Source organism: Petromyzon marinus, chromosome 58 (assembly GCF_048934315.1).
Source record: "Petromyzon marinus isolate PM22_M1 ecotype Great Lakes invasive population chromosome 58, UKy_Petmar_22M1.pri1.0, whole genome shotgun sequence".
Lineage (NCBI taxonomy): Eukaryota > Metazoa > Chordata > Hyperoartia > Petromyzontiformes > Petromyzontidae > Petromyzon > Petromyzon marinus.
Genome location: NC_133724.1, coordinates 4,647,368 through 4,671,319, shown reverse-complemented (window position 1 = coordinate 4,671,319; position 23,952 = coordinate 4,647,368). Strand labels below are relative to the sequence as shown.

The 23,952-nt window shown below is 49.3% G+C and overlaps 1 protein-coding gene across 1 annotated transcript in view; it reads left to right on the top strand.

Annotated features, from left to right (window-relative positions):
- LOC116955181 (rhomboid-related protein 1-like) overlaps window positions 1-23,952 on the top strand; it is a 51,775-nt gene extending 27,823 nt beyond the window's left edge. The window contains exons 5-8 of the mRNA XM_076052876.1: window positions 8,446-8,558; window positions 10,371-10,471; window positions 16,966-17,026; window positions 18,659-23,952. Of these exons, the coding sequence (XP_075908991.1) occupies window positions 8,446-8,558; window positions 10,371-10,471; window positions 16,966-17,026; window positions 18,659-19,131 (748 nt within the window). The 3' untranslated portion in view covers window positions 19,132-23,952. The remainder of the gene's footprint in view (window positions 1-8,445; window positions 8,559-10,370; window positions 10,472-16,965; window positions 17,027-18,658) is intronic.

The following is a 23,952-nucleotide window of genomic DNA, read 5'->3' as shown; positions in this document are numbered from 1 at the left end:
ACTGAGATGACTGGCTGATGCACCACCTGAGCCCCCTACTGTGCCAACCCGCTGTGCTTCAGCCACCCGGCGCTCCGCTCGATGTAGTGAGTGTCGCTCCTCCGCCCTCCGTTGTTGTTGGAGGGTGACTACCTCCAACTGCCCAGTAGCGTCCTTCACGAGCCTCCTCCACAGAGGCCGATTTTGACACCGCTGGTACCAGTCATCGGCAAGTCCACTCAGCTCCACGTCCTCCTGTACCACATCACTCCATCTCTTCTCTAGCCTGTGCCGCGCCCGTTTAGCCCCCTCAATCCGGCTGAACAAAAGCTTTTTCGGCATGCGGTGGCTGGGCATGCGGGCTACATGACCCAGCCATCGCAGCCAAGCCCACCAGAGGAGCTCACCGATGGGACCTTGCCCAGATCTTTCAAGGATTTGTGAGCTCCTCACACAATCCAGCCTGGTTAAACCCAGGATGGATCGTAGGCAGGCCAGCCTAAATGTTTCTAACCGGCGAAGATGTTCCATTAGGGGGGTCCACGTTTCGCAAGCGTAGAGAAGGGAGGGAATGACCGTGACCGAGAAGACCTGAAGCTTAGTGCGGAGCGACAGAGCAGGTAGCTTCCACACAGAGTTACGCAACTGATGAAAAGATATTGCTGCTCGACTGATTCAGAGTGAAACCTCTGCTGTTAAACTGGAGCCGGTCATAAGCACACTGTCCAGGTATGGGAAACTCTCCACTCTCTCCACAACTGCCCTATCACCGATTGGGAGTTGTGGGGGTGGAGTGTCCGATGGTACAAAATACCCAGGCAGGTGCTTAGTTTTGGTGGAGCTGATGGTAAGGCCCCACCTCTTAGTGGCATGCTCCAGTCTCACAGGCAGCGTCTCCAACTTCTCCTCTGAATGAGCAACTATTACCAAATCATCAGCATACATAACGTGGTTGAGCAATAGGGAGCCATTCCTTGACTGCACCCGGACATCGATCAGCCTCCCATTATATCTGTACCAAATGGAGATTCCCCCGGTACAGCTATTGAAGGCTTCACGAACTACGTGGTCAAAATAGATGTTAAATAATGTGGGGGCCAGAGCACATCCCTGTCGCACCCCAAGGTGCACAGGGAATGGCTCTGACTCCCGGCCACGTAGTTTTACCCGGGCCCGTTCACCATCATGAAGGTCCTTAATGATCGTGAGCAGAGGGTCAGGTACTCCAAAAGCACGAAGAACAACCCAGAGCCCAGGCCTACTGATGGTATCAGAGGCCTTGACCAGGTCAACAAAGCGGAGATGTAGGTCTTGCTGGAATTCCCTACACCTCTGCTGTAGCAAACAGACACAAAATATGGCATCTGTGCAGGACCGCCCTTTCCTGAAACCGCATTGGGGCTCCGCAAGCCTCTCCTCAGCGTGCCTGGCAAGGCGATGTTGAATAATCCTTGCCAGGACCTTTCCCAGCACACTGAGGAGTGAGATGCCCCTGTAACTGTTACAGTCTGTGCTGTCCCCCTTCTTAAAAAGGGGGACCACAAGGGGATCCTTCCAATCCTGCGGAACCCGTCCAGTGGTCCAGACTGTTGTTATGATGTCATGTAGGGCAGTCTGTGCACAAACGCCGTCCTCCCTCAGCATTTCGCTTGGGAGATCATCTCTGCCCGCTGCCTTTCCTGGTCTCAGACTCCGGATCGCCTTCAGTACTTCCTCAACAGATGGCACCTCAGCCAGCCACTCAAAGGGGGTGACTAATTCCAAGATTTGAGGCACCGCAGCCTCAGCAGGGTCATCCTCACTTTGTGCCACGATGTTTTCCTGGCTGAGGGATTTTCCCTCCCCCGGGACCTCACAGAAATGCTCAGAAAATCTGTAAACCTGTTCCTGGGGGTCGGAGATTGGATCACCGTTTTTTCCCCTAATGATGGTAATAGGTGTGGCGCTGCAGATTTCTTTTTTGATGGAGTTAAATAGAGATTTGTGATCACAGGCCACTGAGGCAGACTCCATCTCCTCAGCAACCCGCGACCACCACCCATCCTTGCAGCGCCTCATGGCTCTCCGAACCTCCGAGCGAATGCTGCGGTAAACCTCCTCATTCTCTGACGTGGGATTCTGTAGCCGATGAGAGTGGGCCTGTCGCTTTTTCTAAACCATCCTGAACACCTCCTCTGTCAGCCAGGGTCTCTGAGGAGGACTGGACCGCGTACCCAAAGCAGCCATTGCAGCTGCATGAGTCACAGTCCTAAACCTCGCCCATTTACCCTCGACATCAGGAGGAGTCGGGGTCGATGCCAATTCCAGCCGCAAGCGATGATGAAATTCTCGCTTGCAACTTTCATCAGATAACCGAGACCAGGCCACTTTAGGTTGGAATGAGGTCCTGGATGTACACGCACCACCGGAGTGGAAGAATGGCAGGAGCATCTTACAGATGACTAGTCGATGGTCAGAGGGCAGATCAGCTCCACGGTAGGTCCTGGTGTCAAGGACATGGGCTCGCATCCGCTGGTCCGTCACTATGTAGTCCAGCAGATGTTCTTGCTTGGACCCAGCATGCATCCATGATGTTGTGTGGGTGCTCCGATGCCGGAACAGCGTGTTGGTAATTACAAGCCCATGGGCTGCACAAAAATCTCCTACCGTTGTTATTGAGCTGATCTGGCCCATGCCCTCCAATCACTCCAGACCAGCTGCCATCATCATGACCAACTCGGGCATTGAAGTCACCCAACAAGATGACTCTATTCCGAGGGGCCACTTTAGCCAGCACCTGTGACAGGAGGTCATAGAAGGCATCTGACTCATCGGCTTTGCCTGCATCCCTCCACGGATGTTCGTCTTCAGTGGGGGCATAAGTAACCACGACCACCACTCCTCGCCTCCGGTTGATGGGAAGGTGAGCCCAAAGTAGACTGGGGCTTACACCTTCCCACACCTCACCGCCACGCTCCCACGCCCCCTTCATTCTTTTGTTCAAAAGAAGAACCACACCCTGTTGTTTGGCAGTCTGCTGCCCTGAGTAGAGGACTGTCCACCCCTCATGGTGGCAGGAGCCAGAACCGGTCCACCGGACCTCCTGAATGGCACAGAGATCCAGGCGGTACCGGTCCAGCTCCCGACAGAGGAGTGGCAGCCTCTCCTCCGCAGTGAGCATTCGAACATTCCACGTGGCCACCCGAAGTGGCTTTTCTTTGTTTCTGGAGGAGCCCCGAGGGTAGAGATTCAATCTCCTGACTCCGCCAATTGGGGTTTGGCCAGGAGACGTCATAGACACCTGTCCCCCCGGGGCCTCCGGCACAAGCTTATTAGTTACATATTTTAGTCGTAGTTTAGTGGTAAATGTTTGAAGGTGGAGGGGTTACCAGCCCGTCGCACCCGTCCAGAGCCCCGGTTTAGCCACTGTGGTGGTCACAGATGCCATGAGGGGAGGAGTCAATCGGAATTGGCCCTCCCCCCACAGCACTGTCCACGACAGAGTTACCCATCCGACACCGCGAGGAGGTAGGGGGTTGTTTTGCCACACATAGACACACACAGACACACAGACACACATAGACACACAGACATACACAGACACACAGATACACAGACACACATACACACAGACACAACAACAACAACAACCGCCATTCGCCACTTAGTGGCGGTGACATCACCACGACGCTTGTGCCAGGCTATGTGCACCCTGAGGCCACGTGAAGTGTCGAACGCCCGCTGGCAGGAGGTCACGGGGCAGACCCAGGTGCCACGGGTCGACTGACTGAGATGACTGGCTGATGCACCACCTGTGCCCCCTACTGTGCCAACCCGCTGTGCTTCAGCCACCCGGCGCTCTGCTCGTTGTTCTGAGCGTCGCTCCTCCACCCTCCATTGTTGTTGGAGGGCGACTACCTCCAACTGCCCAGTAGCGTCCTTCACGAGCCTCCTCCACAGAGGCCGATCTTGACACCACTGGTACCAGTCATCGGCAAGGCCACTCAGCTCCACGTCCTCCTGTACCACATCACTCCATCTCTTCTCTAGCCCGTGCCGTGCCCGCTTAGCCCCCTCAATCCGGCCGAACAAAAGCTGTTTCGGCATGCGGTGGCTGGGCATGTGGGCTACATGACCCAGCCATCGCAGCCTTTCCCGCCGGAGGAGCTCACCGATGGGTCCTTGCCCAGATCTTTCAAGGATTTGTGAGCTCCTCACACAATCCAGTCTGGTTAAACCCAGGATGGATCGTTGGCAGGCCAGCCTAAATGTTTCTAACCGGCGAAGATGTTCCATAAGGGGGGTCCACGTTTTGCAAGCGTAGAGAAGGGAGGAAATGACCGTGGCCGAGAAGACCTGAAGCTTAGTGCGGAGCGACAGACCAGGTAGCTTCCACACAGCGTTACGCAGCCGATGAAAAGATATTGCCGCTCGACTGATTCAGAGTGAGACCTCTGCTGTTAAACTGGAGCCAGTCATAAGCACACTGCCCAGGTATGGGAAACTCTCCACTCTCTCCACAACTGCCCCATCACCGATTGGGAGTTGTGTGGGTGGGGTGTCCGATGGTACAAAATACCCAGGCAGGTGCTTAGTTTTGGTGGGGCTGATGGTAAGGCCCCACCTCTTAGTAGCACGCTCCAGTCTCAGGAGCAGCGTCTCCAACTCCTCCTCTGAATGAGCAGCTATTACCAAATAATCAGCATACATAACGTGGTTGAGCAATAGGGAGCCATCCCTTGACCGCACCCGGGCATCGATCAGCCTCCCTGTACCATATGGAGATTCCCCCGGTACAGCTATTGAAGGCTTCACGAACTACGTGGTCAAAATAGATGATAAATAATGTGGGAGCCAGAGGATATCCCTGTCGCACCCCAAGGTGCACAGGGAATGGCTCTTACTCCCGGCCACGTAGTTTTACCCGGGCCCGCTCACCATCATGAAGGTCCTTAATGATCTTGGCAGAGGGTCAGGTACTCCAAAAGCACGAAGAACAACCCAGAGCCCAGGCGTACTGATGGTATCATAGGCCTTGACCAGTTCAATAAAGCAGACATGTAGGTCTTGTTGGAATTCCCTACACCTCTGCTGTAGCAGACAGACAGAAAAATAGAAAATATGGCATCTGTGCAGGACCGCCCTTTCCTGAAACCGCATTGGGGCTCCGCAAGCCTCTCCTCAGTGTGCCTGGCAAGGCGATGTTGAATAATCCTTGCCAGGACCTTTCCCGGCACACTGAGGAGTGAGATGCCCCTGTAGTTGTTACAGTCTGTGCTGTCCCCCTTCTTAAAAAGGGGGACCACCAGGGCATCCTTCCAATCCTGCGGAACCCATCCAGTGGTCCAGACTGTTGTTATGATGTCATATAGGGCAGTCTGTGCACAAACGCCGTCCTCCCTGAGCATTTCGCTTGGGAGATCATCTCTGCCCGCTGCCTTTCCTGGTCTCAGTCTCCGGATCGCCTTCAGTACTTCCTCAACAGATGGCACCTCAGCCAGCCACTCACAGGGGGTGACTAATTCCAATATTTGAGGCACCGCAGCCTCAGCAGGGTCATCCTCACTTTGTGCCACGATGTTTTCCTGGCTGAGGGATTTTCCTTCCCCCAGGACCTCACGAAAATGCTCAGCAAATCTGTAAACCTGTTCCTGGGGGTCAGAGATTGGATCACCGTTTTTCCCCTAATGATGGTAATAGGTGTGGCGCTGCAGATTTCTTTTTTGATGGAGTTAAATAGAGATTTGTGATCACAGGCCACTGAGGCAGACTCCATCTCCTCAGCAACCCGCGACCACCACCCATCCTTGCAGCACCTCACGGCTCTCTGAACCTCCGAGCGAAGACTGCGGTAAGCCTCCTCATTCTCTGACGTGGGATTCTGTAGTCGATGACAGTGGGCCTGTCGCTTTTTCTCAACCATCCTGAACACCTCCTCTGTCAGCCAGGGTCTCTGGGGAGGTCTGGACCGCGTACCCAAAGCAGCCATTGCAGCTGCATGAGTCACAGTCCTAAACCTCGCCCATTTACCCTCGAGGGCAGATCAGCTCCACGGTAGGTCCTGGTGTCAAGGACATGGGCTCGCATCCGCTGGTCCGTCACTATGTAGTCCAGCAGACGTTCTTGCTTGGATCCAGCATGCATCCATGATGTTGTGTGGATGCGCCGATGCCGGAACAGCGTGTTGGTAATTACAAGCCCATGGGCTGCACAAAAATCTAGCAGCCTCCTACCGTTGTTATTGAGCTGATCTGGCCCATGCCCTCCAATCACTCCAGACCAGGTGCCAGTATGATGACCAACTCGGGCATTGAAGTCACCCAACATGATGACTCTATCCCGAGGAGCCACTTTAGCTAGCACCTGTGACAGGAGGTCATAGAAGGCATCTGACTCATCGGCTTTGCCTGCATCCCTCCACGGATGTTCATCTTCGGTGGGGGCATAAGTAACCACGACCACCATTCCTCGCCTCTGGTTGATGGGAAGGTGAGCCCAAAGTAGCCTGGGGCTTACAGCTTCCCACACCTCACCGCCACGCTCCCACGCCCCCTTCATTCTTTTGTTCAAAAGAAGAGCCACACCCTGTTGTTTGGCAGTCTGCTGCCCCGAGTAGAGGACTGTCCACGCCTCATGGTGGCAGGAGCCAGAGCCGGTCCACCGGTCCTCCTGAATGCCACAGAGATACAGGCGGTACCAGTCCAGCTCCCGACAGAGGAGTGGCAGCCTCTCCTCCGCAGTGAGCGTTCGAACATTCCATGTGGCCACACGAAGTGGCTTTTCCTTGTTTCTCGAGGAGCTCCGAGGGTAGAGATTCAAACTCCTGGCTCCGACAATTGGGGTTTGGTCAGGAGACGTCATAGACGCCTGTCCCGCCGGGGCCTCCGGCACAAGCTTATTAGTTACATATTTTAGTCGTAGTTTAGTGGTAATTTTTTTTAAGGTGGAGGGGTTACCAGCCCCTCGCACCCGTCCAGAGCCCCCGTTTAGCCACTGTGGTGGTCACAGACGCCATGAGGGGAGAGGGCCAATTGGAATTGGCCCTCCCTCCACAGCACTGTCCACGACAGAGCTACCCGTCCGGCACCGCGAGGAGGTAGGGGGTTGTTTTGCCACACACAGACATACACAGACACACAGATACACAGACACACATACACACAGACACACACAGGCACACACAGGCACACAGACACACAGATACACAGACACAGACCGGAACTCATCTTCTTTGGTTCTTTCGGTAAAGTCACGTAGAATGAGAATAAAATAATAAATTGATAAAATAAAATAACACAATAATATTCTCACGACGTTTCGGCCACAACACAAGCGGCCTTCGTTCGCTCCAGCGCTGTCCTCCAGACAGTCTCGTCCCTTCACCTGATGAAGGCCGCTTGTGTTGTGGCCGAAACGTCGTGAGAATTTAATTGCGTTATTTTATTTTATCAATTTATTATTTTATTCTCATTCTACGTGGTGGTGACTTTACCGAAAGAACCAAAGAAGATGAATGCTTGCAGTCACGAAAGCTTTAAATCGAAACAGACCGGGACGCTGCATCACTGCTGTCGCCCGTGTCTATCGATGGCCGATAGATTCCGGCAGCAGCCAAACTCCCCACTCACTGCTGCACTACACCGGCGTGTGGCACATTCTGATGATGATACTGCTGCTGATGCTGACGCTAGTGATGATGATGCCACTGATGACGACACTGCTGCCGATGCTAATGATGATGATGATTATGGTGAATGTTTGGCAGCGAGTGAGCTGGCTGTATCTATGTCCTCGCAAGGGACAACCCAAGAGGAGGGGATTTGATGTCCGCATTTCACTCGTGGCTGGATGGGACCCATGTCATTGTCCTCCCCTTTGACCCCGTGACCCTGTGACCCCGTGACCCTGTGACTCTGTGTTCCCCCCATGTACCTCCCCGTGTCCCCTCCGTGTGCTCCCCTTGTACCCACTGTGTATCCCCCTTGTACCCCTGTGTGTGTCCCCCTTGTACCCCTGTGTGTATCCCCTTGTACCCCTGTGAGTCCCCCTTGTACCCACTGTGTATCCCCCTTGTACCCCTGTGTGTCCCCCTTGTACCCCTGTGTCCCCTTTGTACCCCTGTGTGTATCCCCTTGTACCCCTGTGAGTCCCCCTTGTACCCACTGTGTATCCCCCTTGTACCCCTGTGTGTGTCCCTTGTACCCCTGTGAGTCCCCCTTGTACCCACTGTGTATCCCCCTTGTACCCCTGTGTGTGTCCCTTGTACCCCTGTGTGTCCCCCATGTACCCCTGTGTGTCCCCCTTGTACCCCTGTGTATCCCCCTTGTACGCCTGTGTGTCCCCCTTGTACCCCTGTGTGTCCCCCTTGTACCCCTGTGTATCCCCCTTGTACCCCTGTGTGTGTCCCTTGTATTCCTGTGTGTGTCCCTTGTACCCCTGTGTGTCCCCCTTGTACCCCTGTGTGTCCCCTCTCCCCCCATCCCCCAGGCTGGCACACGTGGCCTTCAACGTGTCGCTGCAGCTGCTGCTGGGGGTGCCGCTGGAGATGGCGCACGGCACGGTGCCTGTGCTGGCGCTCTACCTGGCCGGGGTGCTTGCAGGTGAGTCACGAATCACGCACACACACAGGTGAGTCACACATACACAGTGTGACACTGTGTGTGTGTGTGTGTGGCTCACACACACACACACAGTGTGACACTGTGTGTGTGTGTGAGCCACACACACAGTGTGAGCCACACACACACAGCGTGACTCACACACACACAGGTGATTCACACACACACAGTATGAGGCACACACACACACAGGTGAGTCACACATACACAGTGTGACACTGTGTGTGTGTGAGCCACACACACACACACAGTGTGAGTCACACACACACACAGGTGATTCACACACACACCGTGTGAGTCACACACACACAGTGTGAGTCACACACACACAGGTGAGTCACACATACACAGTGTGACACTGTGTGTGTGTGAGCCACACACACACACACACAGTGTGACTCACACACACACAGGTGATTCACACACACACAGTGTGAGTCACACACACACAGGTGAGTCACACACACACAGTGTGAGTCATACACACAGTGTGAGTCTCACACACAGTGTGTGAGACTCACACAGGTGAGTCACACACACAGATGAGTCACACACACACAGGTGAGTCACACATACACAGTGTGAGTCTCACTCACACACACAGGTGAGTCACACACACACAGTGTGAGTCTCACACACACAGTGTGTGTGAGACTCACACAGGTGAGTCATACACACACACAGTGTGAGTCTCACACACACAGTGTGTGTGAGACTCACACAGGTGAGTCACACACACACAGGTGAGTCACACACAGGTGAGTCACACACAGGTGAGTCACACACAGTGTGAGTCACACACAGTGTGAGTCACACACAGGTGAGTCACACACAGTGTGAGTCACACACAGGTGAGTCACACACAGTGTGAGTCACACACAGGTGAGTCACACACAGTGTGAGTCACACACAGGTGAGTCACACACAGTGTGAGTCACACAGGTGAGGTATGAAACGCAGTTGTGTAACCGGTGTGTATTTGTTGTGTGGCTTACGATACGTGTGTGTACGCGTGTGTACGCGTGTGTACGCGTGTGTGTTGTGTACGCGTGCGTGTTGTGTACGTGTGTACGCGTGTGTGCGCGCGTGGGTTGTGTACGTGTGTGTGTTGTGTATGTGTGTTGTGTACGTGTGTGTGTTGTGTACGTGTGTTGTGTACGTGTATGTGTGTTGTGTACGTGTATGTGTGTTGTGTACATGTGTTGTGTATGTGTGTGTGTGTTGTGTATGTGTGCTGTGTGTTGTGTACGTGTGTGTGTGTTGTGTACGTGTGTGTGTGTTGTGTACGTGTGTGTGTGTGTTGTGTACGTGTGTTTTGTGTACGTGTGTGTGTGTTGTGTACATGTGGTGTGTGTTGTGTACATGTGTTGTGTGTTGTGTACGTGTGTGTGTGTGTGTTGTGTACGCGTGTGTGTGTTGTGTGTGTGTTGTGTATGTGTGTTGTGTACGCGTGTGTGTGTTGTGTATGTGTGTGGAGTTGCAGTGTAGCGGTTAGCGCTACGCCGCGCTACGAACCCGGCGCACCGAGTTCGATCACCACTCACAGCAAAAATCGGCCACGAATAATCTGAGCCGGTCCCGGGCTTCCCCTAGGTCGACTCGGCCTCAAATGAGTAACCTGGTGCAGTGCGTAGTAAACATCGCCACTGGGGGAGACAAAGGCGGCCGGGCGTGATGCTGGCCACCCACCCCCTCGTGTGTGCCGTGCCGGCCTTCATAGGTGCTCGTTAACAGCACTTGCCCCAACATTGTGTTACAGGCTACACGGGGGGATCTTTGTCTTTGTGTGTGCAGGTTCCCTAGTGTCGTCCGTCATCGACATGTCTGCGCCGCTGGTGGGAGCGTCCGGGGGAGTGTACGCTCTGCTGTCCGCACACTTCACCAATGTCGTGCTGGTGAGCTATTAGGACACAACAAGGAAAGTTGGAAAATCTGAGATTTTTCATTTGAAGGCCCCCCCCTCCCCCCCCCCAAATCTCGATTTTTTTTTAAGGACCCCATCAACATGTTTGTTGTGCGTGGTGTCATTCACAAAACGTTCAAAATGATAAAATAAAAATTGCGTTTCCCCCACCGGACCCCCGTTTGATAGAGCCTTAAACGGCAACTGAAATTAAAGCGAGAGCCATTGTTGTATGTCTTTGATTGTTTTTGAGATATTTCGGATGCAAAAAAGTGAAATGCGTTTCGTGACGTTCAAATCTGAATAATTTTAAAACTGCGAAAGATAGGAGTACTTCTCCTCATAGACTATTAAGTTTATTGACTTTTTGTTCTTTCTAATATTAAAAAAACGAACGGAACCTTCAAATCGAGTGGTTTTCTGATGGGTACGTCTTTAAGTATATTAAAAGTTGAATCAAGTTGTCAAAAATAAAAATTTGTGCAAAAAAAATACAAAATGTTTGGAGGAGTAGTTAGTGTCTGATTTTGGATACGCAATTGTAAAAAAAAAATGTAAAAAAATCACATTGGATTAATTATTACAATTATTGAAAACTTTTGCCACCTTAAGCGTGATCAATCAATTAAGACCCGAAATGGTTGATCAAATCCTTCCAATGATTGCTAAGCCAGAATCCATCTGTATTGTTCTGTTTTGTCGTTGTATTTTATTGTTGTGTTGTGTACGGTTATGTATTGTTGTCGTTGTGTATGGTTATGTATTATTGTCGTTGTGTATGGTTATGTAATGTTGTGTTGTGTATGGTTATGTCTTATTGTCGTTGTGTATGGTTATGTATTGTTGTGTTGTGTATGGTTATGTATTGTTGTGTTGTGTATGGTTATGTATTATTGTCGTTGTGTATGGTTATGTCTTATTGTCGTTGTGTATGGTTATGTATTGTTGTTGTGTTGTGTATGGTTATGTATTGTTGTCGTTGTGTATGGTTATGTATTGTTGTCTTGTGTATGGTTATGTATTGTTGTGCTGTGTATGGTTATGTATTGTCGTTGTGTATGGTTATGTATTATTGTTGTGTTGTGTATGGTTATGTATTGTTGTGTTGTTTATGGTTATGTATTGTTGTGTTGTGTATGGTTATGAATTGTTGTGTTGTGTATGGTTACGTATTATTGTGTTGTGTATGGTTATGTATTATTGTTGTGTATGGTTATGTATTGTTGTGTTGTGTATGGTTATGTATTATTGTCGTTGTGTATGGTTATGTATTATTGTCGTTGTGTATGGTTATGTATTGTTGTGTTGTGTATGGTTATGTTTTATTGTCATTGTGTATGGTTATGTCTTATTGTGTTGTGCATGGTTATGTATTGTTGTGATGTGTATGGTTATGTATTATTGTCGTTGTGTATGGTTATGTATTATTGTGTTGTGTATGGTTATGTCTTATTGTCGTTGTGTATGGTTATGTATTGTTGTGTTGTGTATGGTTATGTATTATTGTGTTGTGTATGGTTATGTATTGTTGTGTTGTGTATGGTTATGTATTATTGTGTTGTGTATGGTTATGTATTGTTGTGTTGTGTATGGTTATGTATTATTGTCGTTGTGTATGGCTATGTATTATTGTGTTGTGTATGGTTATGTATTATTGTGTTGTGTATGGTTATGTCTTATTGTCGTTGTGTATGGTTATGTATTATCGTCGTTGTGTATGGTTATGTATTGTTGTGTTGTGTATGGTTATGTATTATTGTCGTTGTGTATGGTATGTATTGTTGTGTTGTGTATGGTTATGTATTATTGTCGTTGTGTATGGTTATGTATTATTGTGTTGTGTATGGTTATGTATTATTGTCGTTGTGTATGGTTATGTATTGTTGTGTTGTGTATGGTTATGTATTATTGTCGTTGTGTATGGTTATGTATTATTGTCGTTGTGTATGGTTATGTATTGTTGTGTTGTGTATGGTTATGTTTTATTGTCATTGTGTATGGTTATGTCTTATTGTGTTGTGCATGGTTATGTATTGTTGTGATGTGTATGGTTATGTATTATTGTTGTTGTGTATGGTTATGTATTATTGTGTTGTGTATGGTTATGTCTTATTGTCGTTGTGTATGGTTATGTATTGTTGTGTTGTGTATGGTTATGTATTATTGTGTTGTGTATGGTTATGTATTGTTGTGTTGTGTATGGTTATGTATTATTGTCGTTGTGTATGGCTATGTATTGTTGTGTTGTGTATGGTTATGTATTACTGTGTTGTGTATGGTTATGTCTTATTGTCGTTGTGTATGGTTATGTATTATTGTCGTTGTGTATGGTTATGTATTGTTGTGTTGTGTATGGTTATGTATTATTGTCGTTGTGTATGGTTATGTATTATTGTGTTGTGTATGGTTATGTATTATTGTCGTTGTGTATGGTTATGTATTGTTGTGTTGTGTATGGTTATGTATTGTCGTTGTGTATGGTTATGTATTGTTGTGTTGTGTATGGTTATGTATTATTGTGTTGTGTATGGTTATGCATTATTGTGTTGTGTATGGTTATGTATTATTGTGTTGTGTATGGTTATGTATTATTGTTGTGTTGTGTATGGTTATGTATTATTGTCGTTGTGTATGGTTATGTATTGTTGTGTTGTGTATGGTTATGTATTATTGTGTTGTGTATGGTTATGTTTTGTTGTGTTGTGTATGGTTATGTATTGTTGTGTTGTGTATGGTTATGTATTGTTGTGTTGTGTATGGTTATGTCTTATTGTCGTGTTGTGTATGGTTATGTATTGTTGTGTTGTGTATGGTTATGTATTATTGTCGTTGTGTATGGTTATGTCTTATTGTCGTTGTGTATGGTTATGTATTATTGTCGTTGTGTATGGTTATGTATTGTTGTGTTGTGTATGGTTATGTATTATTGTCGTTGTGTATGGTTATGTATTGTTGTGTTGTGTATGGTTATGTATTGTTGTGTTGTGTATGGTTATGTATTGTTGTGTTGTGTATGGTTATGTATTGTCGTTGTGTATGGTTATGTATTGTTGTGTTGTGTATGGTTATGTATTATTGTGTTGTGTATGGTTATGCATTATTGTGTTGTGTATGGTTACGTATTGTTGTGTTGTGTATGGTTATATATTGTTGTGTTGTATATGGTTATGTATTATTGTGTTGTGTATGGTTATGTATTGTCGTTGTGTATGGTTATGTATTGTTGTGTTGTGTATGGTTATGTATTGTTGTGTTGTGTATGGTTATGTATTATTGTCGTTGTGTATGGTTATGTATTGCTGTGTTGTGTATGGTTATGTATTATTGTTGTGTTGTGTATGGTTATGTATTATTGTGTTGTGTATGGTTATGTATTATTGTCGTTGTGTATGGTTATGTATTGTTGTGTTGTGTATGGTTATGTATTGTTGTGTTGTGTATGATTATGCATTGTTGTGTTGTGTATGGTTATGTATTGTTGTGTTGTGTATGGTTATGTATTGTTGTGTTGTGTATGGTTATGTATTGTTGTGTTGTGTATGGTTATGTATTGTTGTGTTGTGTATGGTTATGTATTGTTGTGTTGTGTATGGTTATGTATTGTTGTGTTGTGTATGGTTATGTATTGTTGTGTTGTGTATGGTTATGTATTATTGTCGTTGTGTATGGTCATGTATTGTTGTGTTGTGTATGGTTATGTATTATTGTCGTAGTGTATGGTTATGTATTATTGTGTTGTGTATGGTTATGTATTATTGTCGTAGTGTATGGTTATGTATTGTTGTGTTGTGTATGGTTATGTATTATTGTCGTTGTGTATGGTTATGTATTATTGTAGTCGTGTATGGTTATGTATTGTTGTGTTGTGTATGGTTATGTATTGTTGTGTTGTGTATGGTTATGTATTATTGTTGTGTTGTGTATGGTTATGTATTATTGTCGTTGTGTATGGTTATGTATTATTGTCGTTGTGTATGGTTATGTATTGTTGTGTTGTGTATGGTTATGTATTGTTGTGTTGTGTATGGTTATGTATTATTGTTGTGTTGTGTATGGTTATGTATTATTGTCGTTGTGTATGGTTATGTATTGTTGTGTTGTGTATGGTTATGTATTATTGTGTTGTGTATGGTTATGTATTGTTGTGTTGTGTATGGTTATGTATTATTGTCGTTGTGTATGGTCATGTATTGTTGTGTTGTGTATGGTTATGTATTATTGTCGTAGTGTATGGTTATGTATTATTGTGTTGTGTATGGTTATGTATTATTGTCGTTGTGTATGGTTATGTATTGTTGTGTTGTGTATGGTTATGTATTGTTGTGTTGTGTATGGTTATGTATTGTCGTTGTGTATGGTTATGTATTATTGTCGTTGTGTATGGTTATGTATTGTTGTCGTTGTGTATGGTTATGTATTGTTGTGTTGTGTATGGTTATGTATTGTTGTGTTGTGTATGGTTATGTATTGTTGTGTTGTGTATGGTTATGTATTGTTGTGTTGTGTATGGTTATGTATTATTGTCGTTGTGTATGGTTATGTATTGTTGTGTTGTTTATGGTTATGTATTGTTGTGTTGTGTATGGTTATGTATTGTTGTGTTGTTTATGGTTATGTATTGTTGTGTTGTGTATGGTTATGTATTATTGTCGTTGTGTATGGTTATGTATTGTTGTGTTGTGTATGGTTATGTATTGTTGTGTTGTGTATGGTTATGTATTGTTGTGTTGTGTATGGTTATGTATTGTTGTGTTGTGTATGGTTATGTATTGTTGTGTTGTGTATGGTTATGTATTGTTGTGTTGTTTATGGTTATGTATTGTTGTGTTGTGTATGGTTATGTATTATTGTGTTGTGTATGGTTATGTATTGTTGTCGTCGTGTATGGTTATGTATTATTGTCGTAGTGTATGGTTATGTATTGTTGTGTTGTGTATTGTTATGTATTGTCGTTGTGTATGGTTATGTATTATTGTCGTTGTGTATGGTTATGTATTGTTGTCGTTGTGTATGGTTATGCATTGTTGTGTTGTGTATGGTTATGTATTATTGTCGTAGTGTATGGTTATGTATTGTTGTGTTGTGTATGGTTATGTATTGTTGTGTTGTGTCTGGTTATGTATTATTGTCGTTGTGTATGGTTATGTATTGTTGTGTTGTGTATGGTTATGTATTGTTGTGTTGTGTATGGTTATGTATTGTTGTGTTGTGTATGGTTATGTATTATTGTCGTTGTGTATGGTTATGTATTGTTGTGTTGCGCGTTGGTCGATTGTTGTGTATTGTTTAGTATTGTTGCTGTGTATTGTTGTTGTGTTGTGTGATGTTCCGGATTATTATTGTTATTATTGTTGTGTATTGTTCTTTTTTGTTGTGTATTATTGTTGCTGTGTATTGTTGTGGTGTTGTGTATTGTTCTGTATTATTATTGTCGCTGTGTATTGTTGTGGTGTTGTGTATTGTTCTGTATTATTATTGTTGTTATGTATTGTTGTTGTGTATTGTTCTATTTTTTGTTGTGTATTATTGTTGTTGTGTACTGTTGTTGTGTCGTGTATTGTTGTTGTGTATTATTGTTGCTGTGTATTGTTGCGGTGTTGTGTATTGTTCTGTATTATTATTGTTGTTGTGTACTGTTGTTGTGTTGTGTATTGTTGTTGTGTATTATTGTCGCTGTGTATTGTTGTTGTGTTGTGTAATGTTCCGGATTATTATTATTGTTGCTGTGTATTGTTGTTGTGTTGTGTGTTGTTCTGTATTATTATTGTTGTTGTGTATCGTTGTTGTGTTGTGTATTGTTGTGTAGTATTATTATTGTTGTGTATTGTTCTATTTTTGTTGTGTCTTATTGTTGCTGTGTATTGTTGTTGTGTAATTGTTCTGTATTATTATTATTGTTGTTGTGTATCGTTGTTGTGTTGTGTATTGTTGTGTAGTATTATTGTTGTTGTGTACTGTTGTCAATTGTTGTTTTGCGCATTGGTCTGTATTATTTGTTGTTGTGTATTATTGTTGTTGTGTATTGTTGTGGTGTATATTGTTACGTATTGTTAAGTCTTGTGTATTGTTGTTGTGTATTGTTCTGTTTTTGTTGTGTATTATTGTCGCTGTGTATTATTGTTGTTGTGTTGTGAATTGTTCTGTATTATTGTTGTTGTGTATTGTTGTTATGTATTGTTCTATTTTTTTGTTGTGTATTATTGTCGCTGTGTATTGATTATTGTGTTCTGAATTGTTCTGTATTATTGTTATTGTGTATTGTTGTTGTGTATTGTTCTGTTTTTTTGTTGTGTATTATTGTCGCTGTGTATTGTTGTTGTGTTGTGTATTGTTCTGTATTATTGTTGTTGTGTATTGTTCTGTATTATTGTTGTTGTGTACTGTTGTTGTGTTGTGTATTGTGGTTGTGTTTTCTTGTTGTGTATTGTTGTTGCGCGTCGTTGCCGTTGTGTCGTAGTATTATTATTGTTGTTGTTGTCTCTGCAGCACTGGTCGGATGTTTCCTGCACCGCCAAACCTTTGTTCCTCGCCATTGCCGTGCTGGGCAGTAAGTGGCACAGCGGAAATTCCACATTCATATGGCGGGGGGCGGGGTCCAGCCTGCTGACTTCTCACAAAGCGGTAGCAGGGAGTTTCTCAACATCTGTGCGGTGATCCACCAACCCCCACCACCACTGCCTCCACGGCACTGGACGAGTATCGGTAGCAGCCGCGTGCTGCAGCAGCGTAGCCACCACCACCACCACCGCCACCACCGCCACCACCACCACCACCACTGCCGCCACCACCGCCACCACCACTGCCACCGCCACCACCACTGCCACCGCCACCACCACTGCCACCGCCACTACCACCACTGCCACCACTGCCACCACCGCCACCACTGCCACCACCGCCACCACCACCACTGCCGCCACCACCACTGCCACCGCCACAACCACCACTGCCACCGCCACTACCACCACTGCCACCACTGCCACCACCACCACTGCCACCGCCACCACCACCACTGCCGCCACCACCACTGCCACCGCCACAACCACCACTGCCGCCGCCACCACCACTGCGACCACCACCACTACCACCACCGCCACTACCACCACCGCCACTACCACCACCGCCACCACCACCACCACTGCGGCCACCATCGCCACCATCACTACCACTGCCACCACCACCACCATTGTCGCCACCATCGCTGCTACCACCGCCACCACCACCGTCACCACCGCGGCCACCACCACCCCCACAACCACCCCCACCACCACCATCATCACCGCCACCCCCAGCGCAACCGCCGTGTGCATTCAGGGGGCATTCGTGCGCCACTGCCAGTGCATCATCATCACCACACGCGTGTGTGTGGCGTGTGGTGTGTGGCGTGTGGTGTGTGGTGTGTAGCGTGTGGCGTGTGGCGTGTGGTGTGTGGCGTGTGGTGTGTGGTGTGTGGTGTGTGGCGTGTGGTGTGTGGCGTGTGGTGTGTGGCGTGTGGTGTGTGGTGTGTAGCGTGTGGCGTGTGGCGTGTGGTGTGTGGCGTGTGGTGTGTGGTGTGTGGTGTGTGGCGTGTGGTGTGTGGCGTGTGGTGTGTGGCGTGTGGTGTGTGGCGTGTGGCGTGTGGTGTGTGGTGTGTGGTGTGTGGCGTGTGGTGTGTGGCGTGTGGTGTGTGGTGTGTGGTGTGTGGCGTGTGGTGTGTGGTGTGTGGTGTGTGGTGTGTGGCGTGTGGTGTGTGGCGTGTGGTGTGTGGTGTGTGGCGTGTGGCGTGATATCGTCTCGATCGGTTTGCCCCGCTAACTGCTCACCCCCTGCCCCTCCTCCCCCCAACCCCCCAAAGACAAAGATCCCCCGTGTAGCCTTTACAGACCGTTGGGGCAAGTGCCGTTAGCGAGCAGCACCTATGAAGGCCGGCACGGTACACGAGAGGGTGGGTGGCCAGCACCACGCCCGGCCGCCTTTGTCTCCCCAGTGGCGATGTTTACTACACAACGCCCTAGGTACTCAATTGAGACCGAGTCCACCTAGGGGAGGCCCAGCACACGGTTCAGAGAATCGTCACCGGCGTTGGATGCCGTGAGCGGGGAATTGAACTCTGGGTCGCTGCTAACCGCTACAACACCCCCCCCCCCCGGCCCCCCACCCCCACCACCCCCCCCCCCCGTCACCGCCCCCCCTCCCCCCCCAGTGAGTGCTGAGGTTGGCCGCGCCGTGTGGTGCCGCTTCTCGGCCGCCGTGCCCCCCCAGCCGGGCTTCGCCGGCCACGTGGCCGGCTCGCTGCTGGGCATCACGCTGGGCGCAGCGGCGCTGGGCGGCGGCGCCCGCCGGTGCCCCCTCCTCCCCTGCCTCCACCGGCGCCGGCACCGGCGCCACCGCAACCCGGACGAGGGCGACGAGGAGGAGGAGGACGACGAGGAGGACGACGAAGCGGAGGACGAGGTGGACGACAACGGAGGAGGAGGTGGCGGCGAGAGCGGCGGCGGCGGCGGCGCCGGCGGCCGCGGCGGGCGCCGCCGGCGCTCCTCCGCCTGCCCGCTCGTCTGGTGGTTGGCGCTGGGACCCGCGCTGGCGTTTGTGGCGTTTGCGGCGCTCTGGAACGTGTTCGCCTACCCCCTGCTGGGGGTCGCGCAGCCCGCTCAGGGTCGCGACCTCCGGGCGTGAACTCCGCTCGTTTACGCCCACCCCCCCACCCCACCCATGACGACCCTGCGCCACCCCACGGCCTCTCCCGGTTAGGAGAGGTCAAGAGGTCAAGAGGTCAAGAGGTCAAGAGGTCAAGAGGTCAAGAGGTCAAGAGGTCAAAGGCCGCTCCGTCGTTCCGCGTGACCTCCCCCCCCCCCACGTTCGCGGCGAAGCGGTCGCCGAAGCGCGGTTCCGCGGCGCCGCCGATCCGGCTCCGGTCTCCCCGCCCGCCCGGGTGGCACAAAACCAACCAGCAAACGCGTGTCCAGCACCGTCCGGTCGATGGGGCAGGTCACGAGGGCCGCTACCCTCGCCTTCGGCCAGCGCGAAAGGAAGAGCGTGGCCCAAAAACAACCGCCGCCGCCGCCGCCGCCCGTTTGCCCTCCGCCCCCGCGTGCCAACGCGGTCGGCGTTCTGCCCGGCGACCCTTGCCGCCCGGTCCCCCGGGCGGCACACCGCCGGCGTGCCCGCGAGCGTGCGTGCCAACTTGCGCGCGCCGCTGGTGACGCCCCGCTCAACGCGGACGCGAGGGCGAGTTGAGCCGCGAGCGTGAGTGCGTGCACCAGGAGCGCACCAATCACGTGGACGTGAGGGCGGGCGCGCCATTCGGGGCGTACCGTGAGAGACGCTCGCGGAAGGGTTGAAGCGTCATCAGAGCAGAGCACAGGACCGTGAATATATATATTTAAACGCGACAAAGCTGAGCAAATCTGTAAATAGATAAATAATTATACGCATAACTATTTAACATGTGGGCTTTCGCGAATAATGTTATTCATAATATGGGTTTTTTGGGTTAGATCGCCTAAGTGTAAATGTTGTGTCGTAACCCGCCACCACCCGACGCAGACGGCAAGGTTTGTCACGTAAACAACGCGTGCCAATTAGTTACAATTAGCGACTGCTTCAGCCCGCCGGTGTGTTGGAGAGTAAATTCACGACATTTACAATCACGGAAAACGTGAGCGCGTGTACACAACATGTACAATTGTAAATGTTCTGAATGTTGTGGATTTACAATTGTGAATGTTTTGTTGGAGAGTACATCCACAGCATTTACAATTGTAATTTGTAAATGTTGTGGATTTACTCTCCAACACACCGGTGGGCCGAAGTAGTCACTAATTGGCGCGCGTTGTTTACGTGACGAGCCTTACTGACCGTGTCGGGTGGTGGAGGGTTACGACACAACAATTTATACTAACGCGATCTAAACCCAAAAACCTCGATTGTGAATGTATAACTCCTTCCGACAAGGGGTTGGCTTTTGACCATCCCTGGCCATGCGAGCGAGATGGCCGTGGCGGGGGAGCCCGCGACCGCCTCTCGTTGGCGAAGGCTCGCGGTTCTAATCCAGCGGGCCGACCCGGTGAATTCCGCGGCCCTTTTGCTTCACGGCGCGCCGTTAAGTATCCCCGTGACGTCGTTGGATCGATCGGGCGGCGGCGAGAGTCGGGGGGACTCGTCACGTACGCAGGCGGCGTTTGATTTGAAATTAAAGTTTGGGTCCGTTGTTAACCTGGGTTCGTGTGCGTACGTGCGTGCGCGTGTGTCTGTGCGTTGAACTTCTTTCGCGCCGTACGTAGCCAACCGTGCCAATCGGAGGTGTGGGGGAAGCACAACAAACTATGGGTCCCTGTGTGAGTCTGTGGGTCTCTGTGTGAGTCTATGGGTCTCTGTGTGAGTTTGTGGATCTCTGTGTGAGTCTGTGGGTCTCTGTGTGAGTCTATGGGTCTCTGTGTGAGTCTATGGGTCTCTCTATGAGCCTGTGGGTCTCTGTGTGAGTCCATGGGTCTCTGTGTGAGTCTGTGGATCTCTGTGTGAGTCTGTGTGTCTCTGTGTGAGTCTATGGGTCTCTGTGTGAGTCTATGGGTCTCTCTATGAGCCTGTGGGTCTCTGTGTGAGTCTATGGGTCTCTCTATGAGCCTGTGGGTCTCTGTGTGAGTCTATGGGTCTCTGTGTGAGTCTGTGGGTCTCTGTGTGAGTCTGTGGGTCTCTGTGTGAGTCTGTGGGTCTCTGTGCGAGTTCACCGTAATGCAACTGCTCACGCTTGGACGTCAGAGACCGCCCGTGGCGTCGTTCGCAAGAGGCCGTCGTGTGCCGGGGTGCTCGTGGGCCCAGCTTGTCCCGTTTCGAAAAAATTCCGCCGCAAATTGCCGTCCAGCGTAGCCTTCCCGCGCGCGGGTTTAGCCGTCGTGGTTATTTTGGGTTTCTCGCGCCAATTGCACCGGGGTACGGAGGTTCGCCGACCACGCCCCTCTAGCTCGGCCATTCGCGGGTGACCACGAGACTGCCGTGCGCGCCGTAGCCGCGCTGCTCGCGACGACGACGCTGCTGCTGCTGCCGCCGCCGCGGGAGAACGCACGCGGCGCCGTTCTCGTCCTCCGTCTCGTCTCCCCCGTGTGACCCACCGCATGCCCCCCCCCCCCCGCTCTCCCGTGGTATTCCCGGCCTCGAGTGAGCAGGCGGTGAGGTTCGGTCGCCCGCAAGCTCTCTCTTCCCGCACGTCAAATTTGTTCACCCCCTTCACGTTCAAACGAACTGGTTACATCCAACGCTCGAAGGTATTCCATCACATTCTTCACTCAACAAAATTATTCCCATTTAATGCGTTGGCCTGATGTGGGGGGGTTTGGTGTTGCGAAACGGCTGAACCTAACCAAAAACCCCTGCCAAGTTGTCGCGAATATGCCTTCGAGGTTTTTGCCGACCGCGGATTTGCCGATTCCCGGCTACTTCCCCAAGAACGACTCTGTGGCTGTCCTCCTGATGATGCTGGTTGCTGTTGTTGTAAACATCACGGTACTCGAACTGTAAATGTTGCAGTGGGTTTACATTCCAACGCACAGCCGGTGGTGTTGTACTCGTAACGAATTGGCACGTTCTCTTTATATGACACAACATTACCAATTGGCTGTGGACGAGTGGTGGCGGGGTTTAACGACGCACTATATATCCATGCGATCTAACCCAACAGAACCTCTCTTATGGATGATATTGCTTTATGAGACCTCCTTTGCCAGTAGCAAGATATAGTAATAGGTTTTACCCTTTTATCTGGCACCAAAACGGACACCTTTATACAAAGGATCATGTTGCAATAACCACAACACAAGCAGTCAAAATGCAAACAAAAATAAACAACTCTGATAATATTCTTGGTTCTTTCGGTAAAGTCACGTAGAAGGGAAACAATAAAATAATACAAATATAAAAAAAATGATAATATTCTTGGTTTTTCGGTAAAGTCACATAGAAGGGAAACAATAAAATAATAAAAATATAAAACAATAAAAAAATATATATATTATTTTATTGTTTCCCTTCTACGTGACTTTACCGAAAGAACCAAGAATATAAATCCCTGTAGTCACGAAAGCTTTAAATCAAAATTTTACTCTGATAATGATATGCACTGTCCTTGAAATCGATGGGTCCACACCCGAGACGGCTTTTCTTAGAGCCCAGTCTCCACTGGCGTCATCTGGTCCAACACCAGTGGAGACTGGCGTCATCTGGTCCAACGCCAGTGGAGACTAGGCTCTAAGAAACGCTGTCTCGCGTGTGGAACAATCAATTTCAAGGACAGTGCATATCATTATCAGAGTTGTTTCTTTTTGTTTGCATTTTGACTGCTTGTGTTGTGGTTATTGCAAACATTATCCCTTGTATAAAGGTGTTAGTTTTGGTGCCAAATAAAAGGGTAAAAACCTATTACTATGAGTGATATTGGTCGCGAAAGCCCTCCCACTACTGCTACGTGTTTAAACTTCCCCAGAACGTCAACCCAGACCCACAGCGATGGGCAAATCCACGGTTCGTCGCCCTCGTTCGGACATTCTTCTGCTCGAATTGTAAATGTCGTGGGTTTACTCTCCAACGCACCGCCGGTGCTGTACTAGTAACCAATTGGCACGTTCTGTTCACGTGGCCTACAGCCTTACTGATTGGCTGTGTGGACGAGTGGTGGCGGGGTTGAACGACGCATAATTCCTTGTAAAAGCTTTCTATTTATTGTTCTAACATCTTAGCACCTCCTGTTTTGTTGCCAGAAAGGGTAACACCGATTCTAATATTACTGCTATATCGAGGGCCCCCCCCCTCTTTGCGCCGATCCTCACCACGTCGTTACTCGCTCAAAGACCTCGAACATTTAAGAAAGTAGGGGAGGGGGGGGGCGTCCCCCTCCCCCTCCGGACTCAAAACGCAGCCGGCCACGACAGCCCCCCAGAACGGTGGCTGTCGACGGGGTGGCTCACGTAGCTTTGGCCACCGGGTGGGTGGGTGGGGGGGGGGGAGGCCTGGGTGACCCCCCCCCCCCCCCACACCGCCGGATACGCTCCTGGCTCTCGCCACGGTTGAACAAAGAACAACTCGGAGAGGCTCTGCGGGGGGTGGAGGGTGTGCCGTCGTTTTTCTCGCGGCGGCCACGCCGCTGTTGCCAAGTCGGGCCGCCGAGAACCCTCGAACGAGTGGTGGACCGGTGTTAGGGGCGGCTAATCGAGGAGGAGGAGGAGGGGGGGGGGGGTTGGTGACTCTTTTGCGGACGATCGTACTCGGCGGTATGCCGCGGTCGAGCAAGGTGGTGTGTCAGTGTAGTGTAAAGTAACACAATTAATAATCCCTAACGCTGAATGTAAGAGTATTGCAGTTGTTCATCCACGTGGTGCCTTCGTGCTGCCGCTGCTGCTGCTGCTGCTGCTGCATCGTCGTCGTCGTCGTCAGCCGGGATGTTTACACGTCGTCGTGATTGCGATGATATTGGCGCTGTAATATGATAAAATCGTACACCCGACAAAA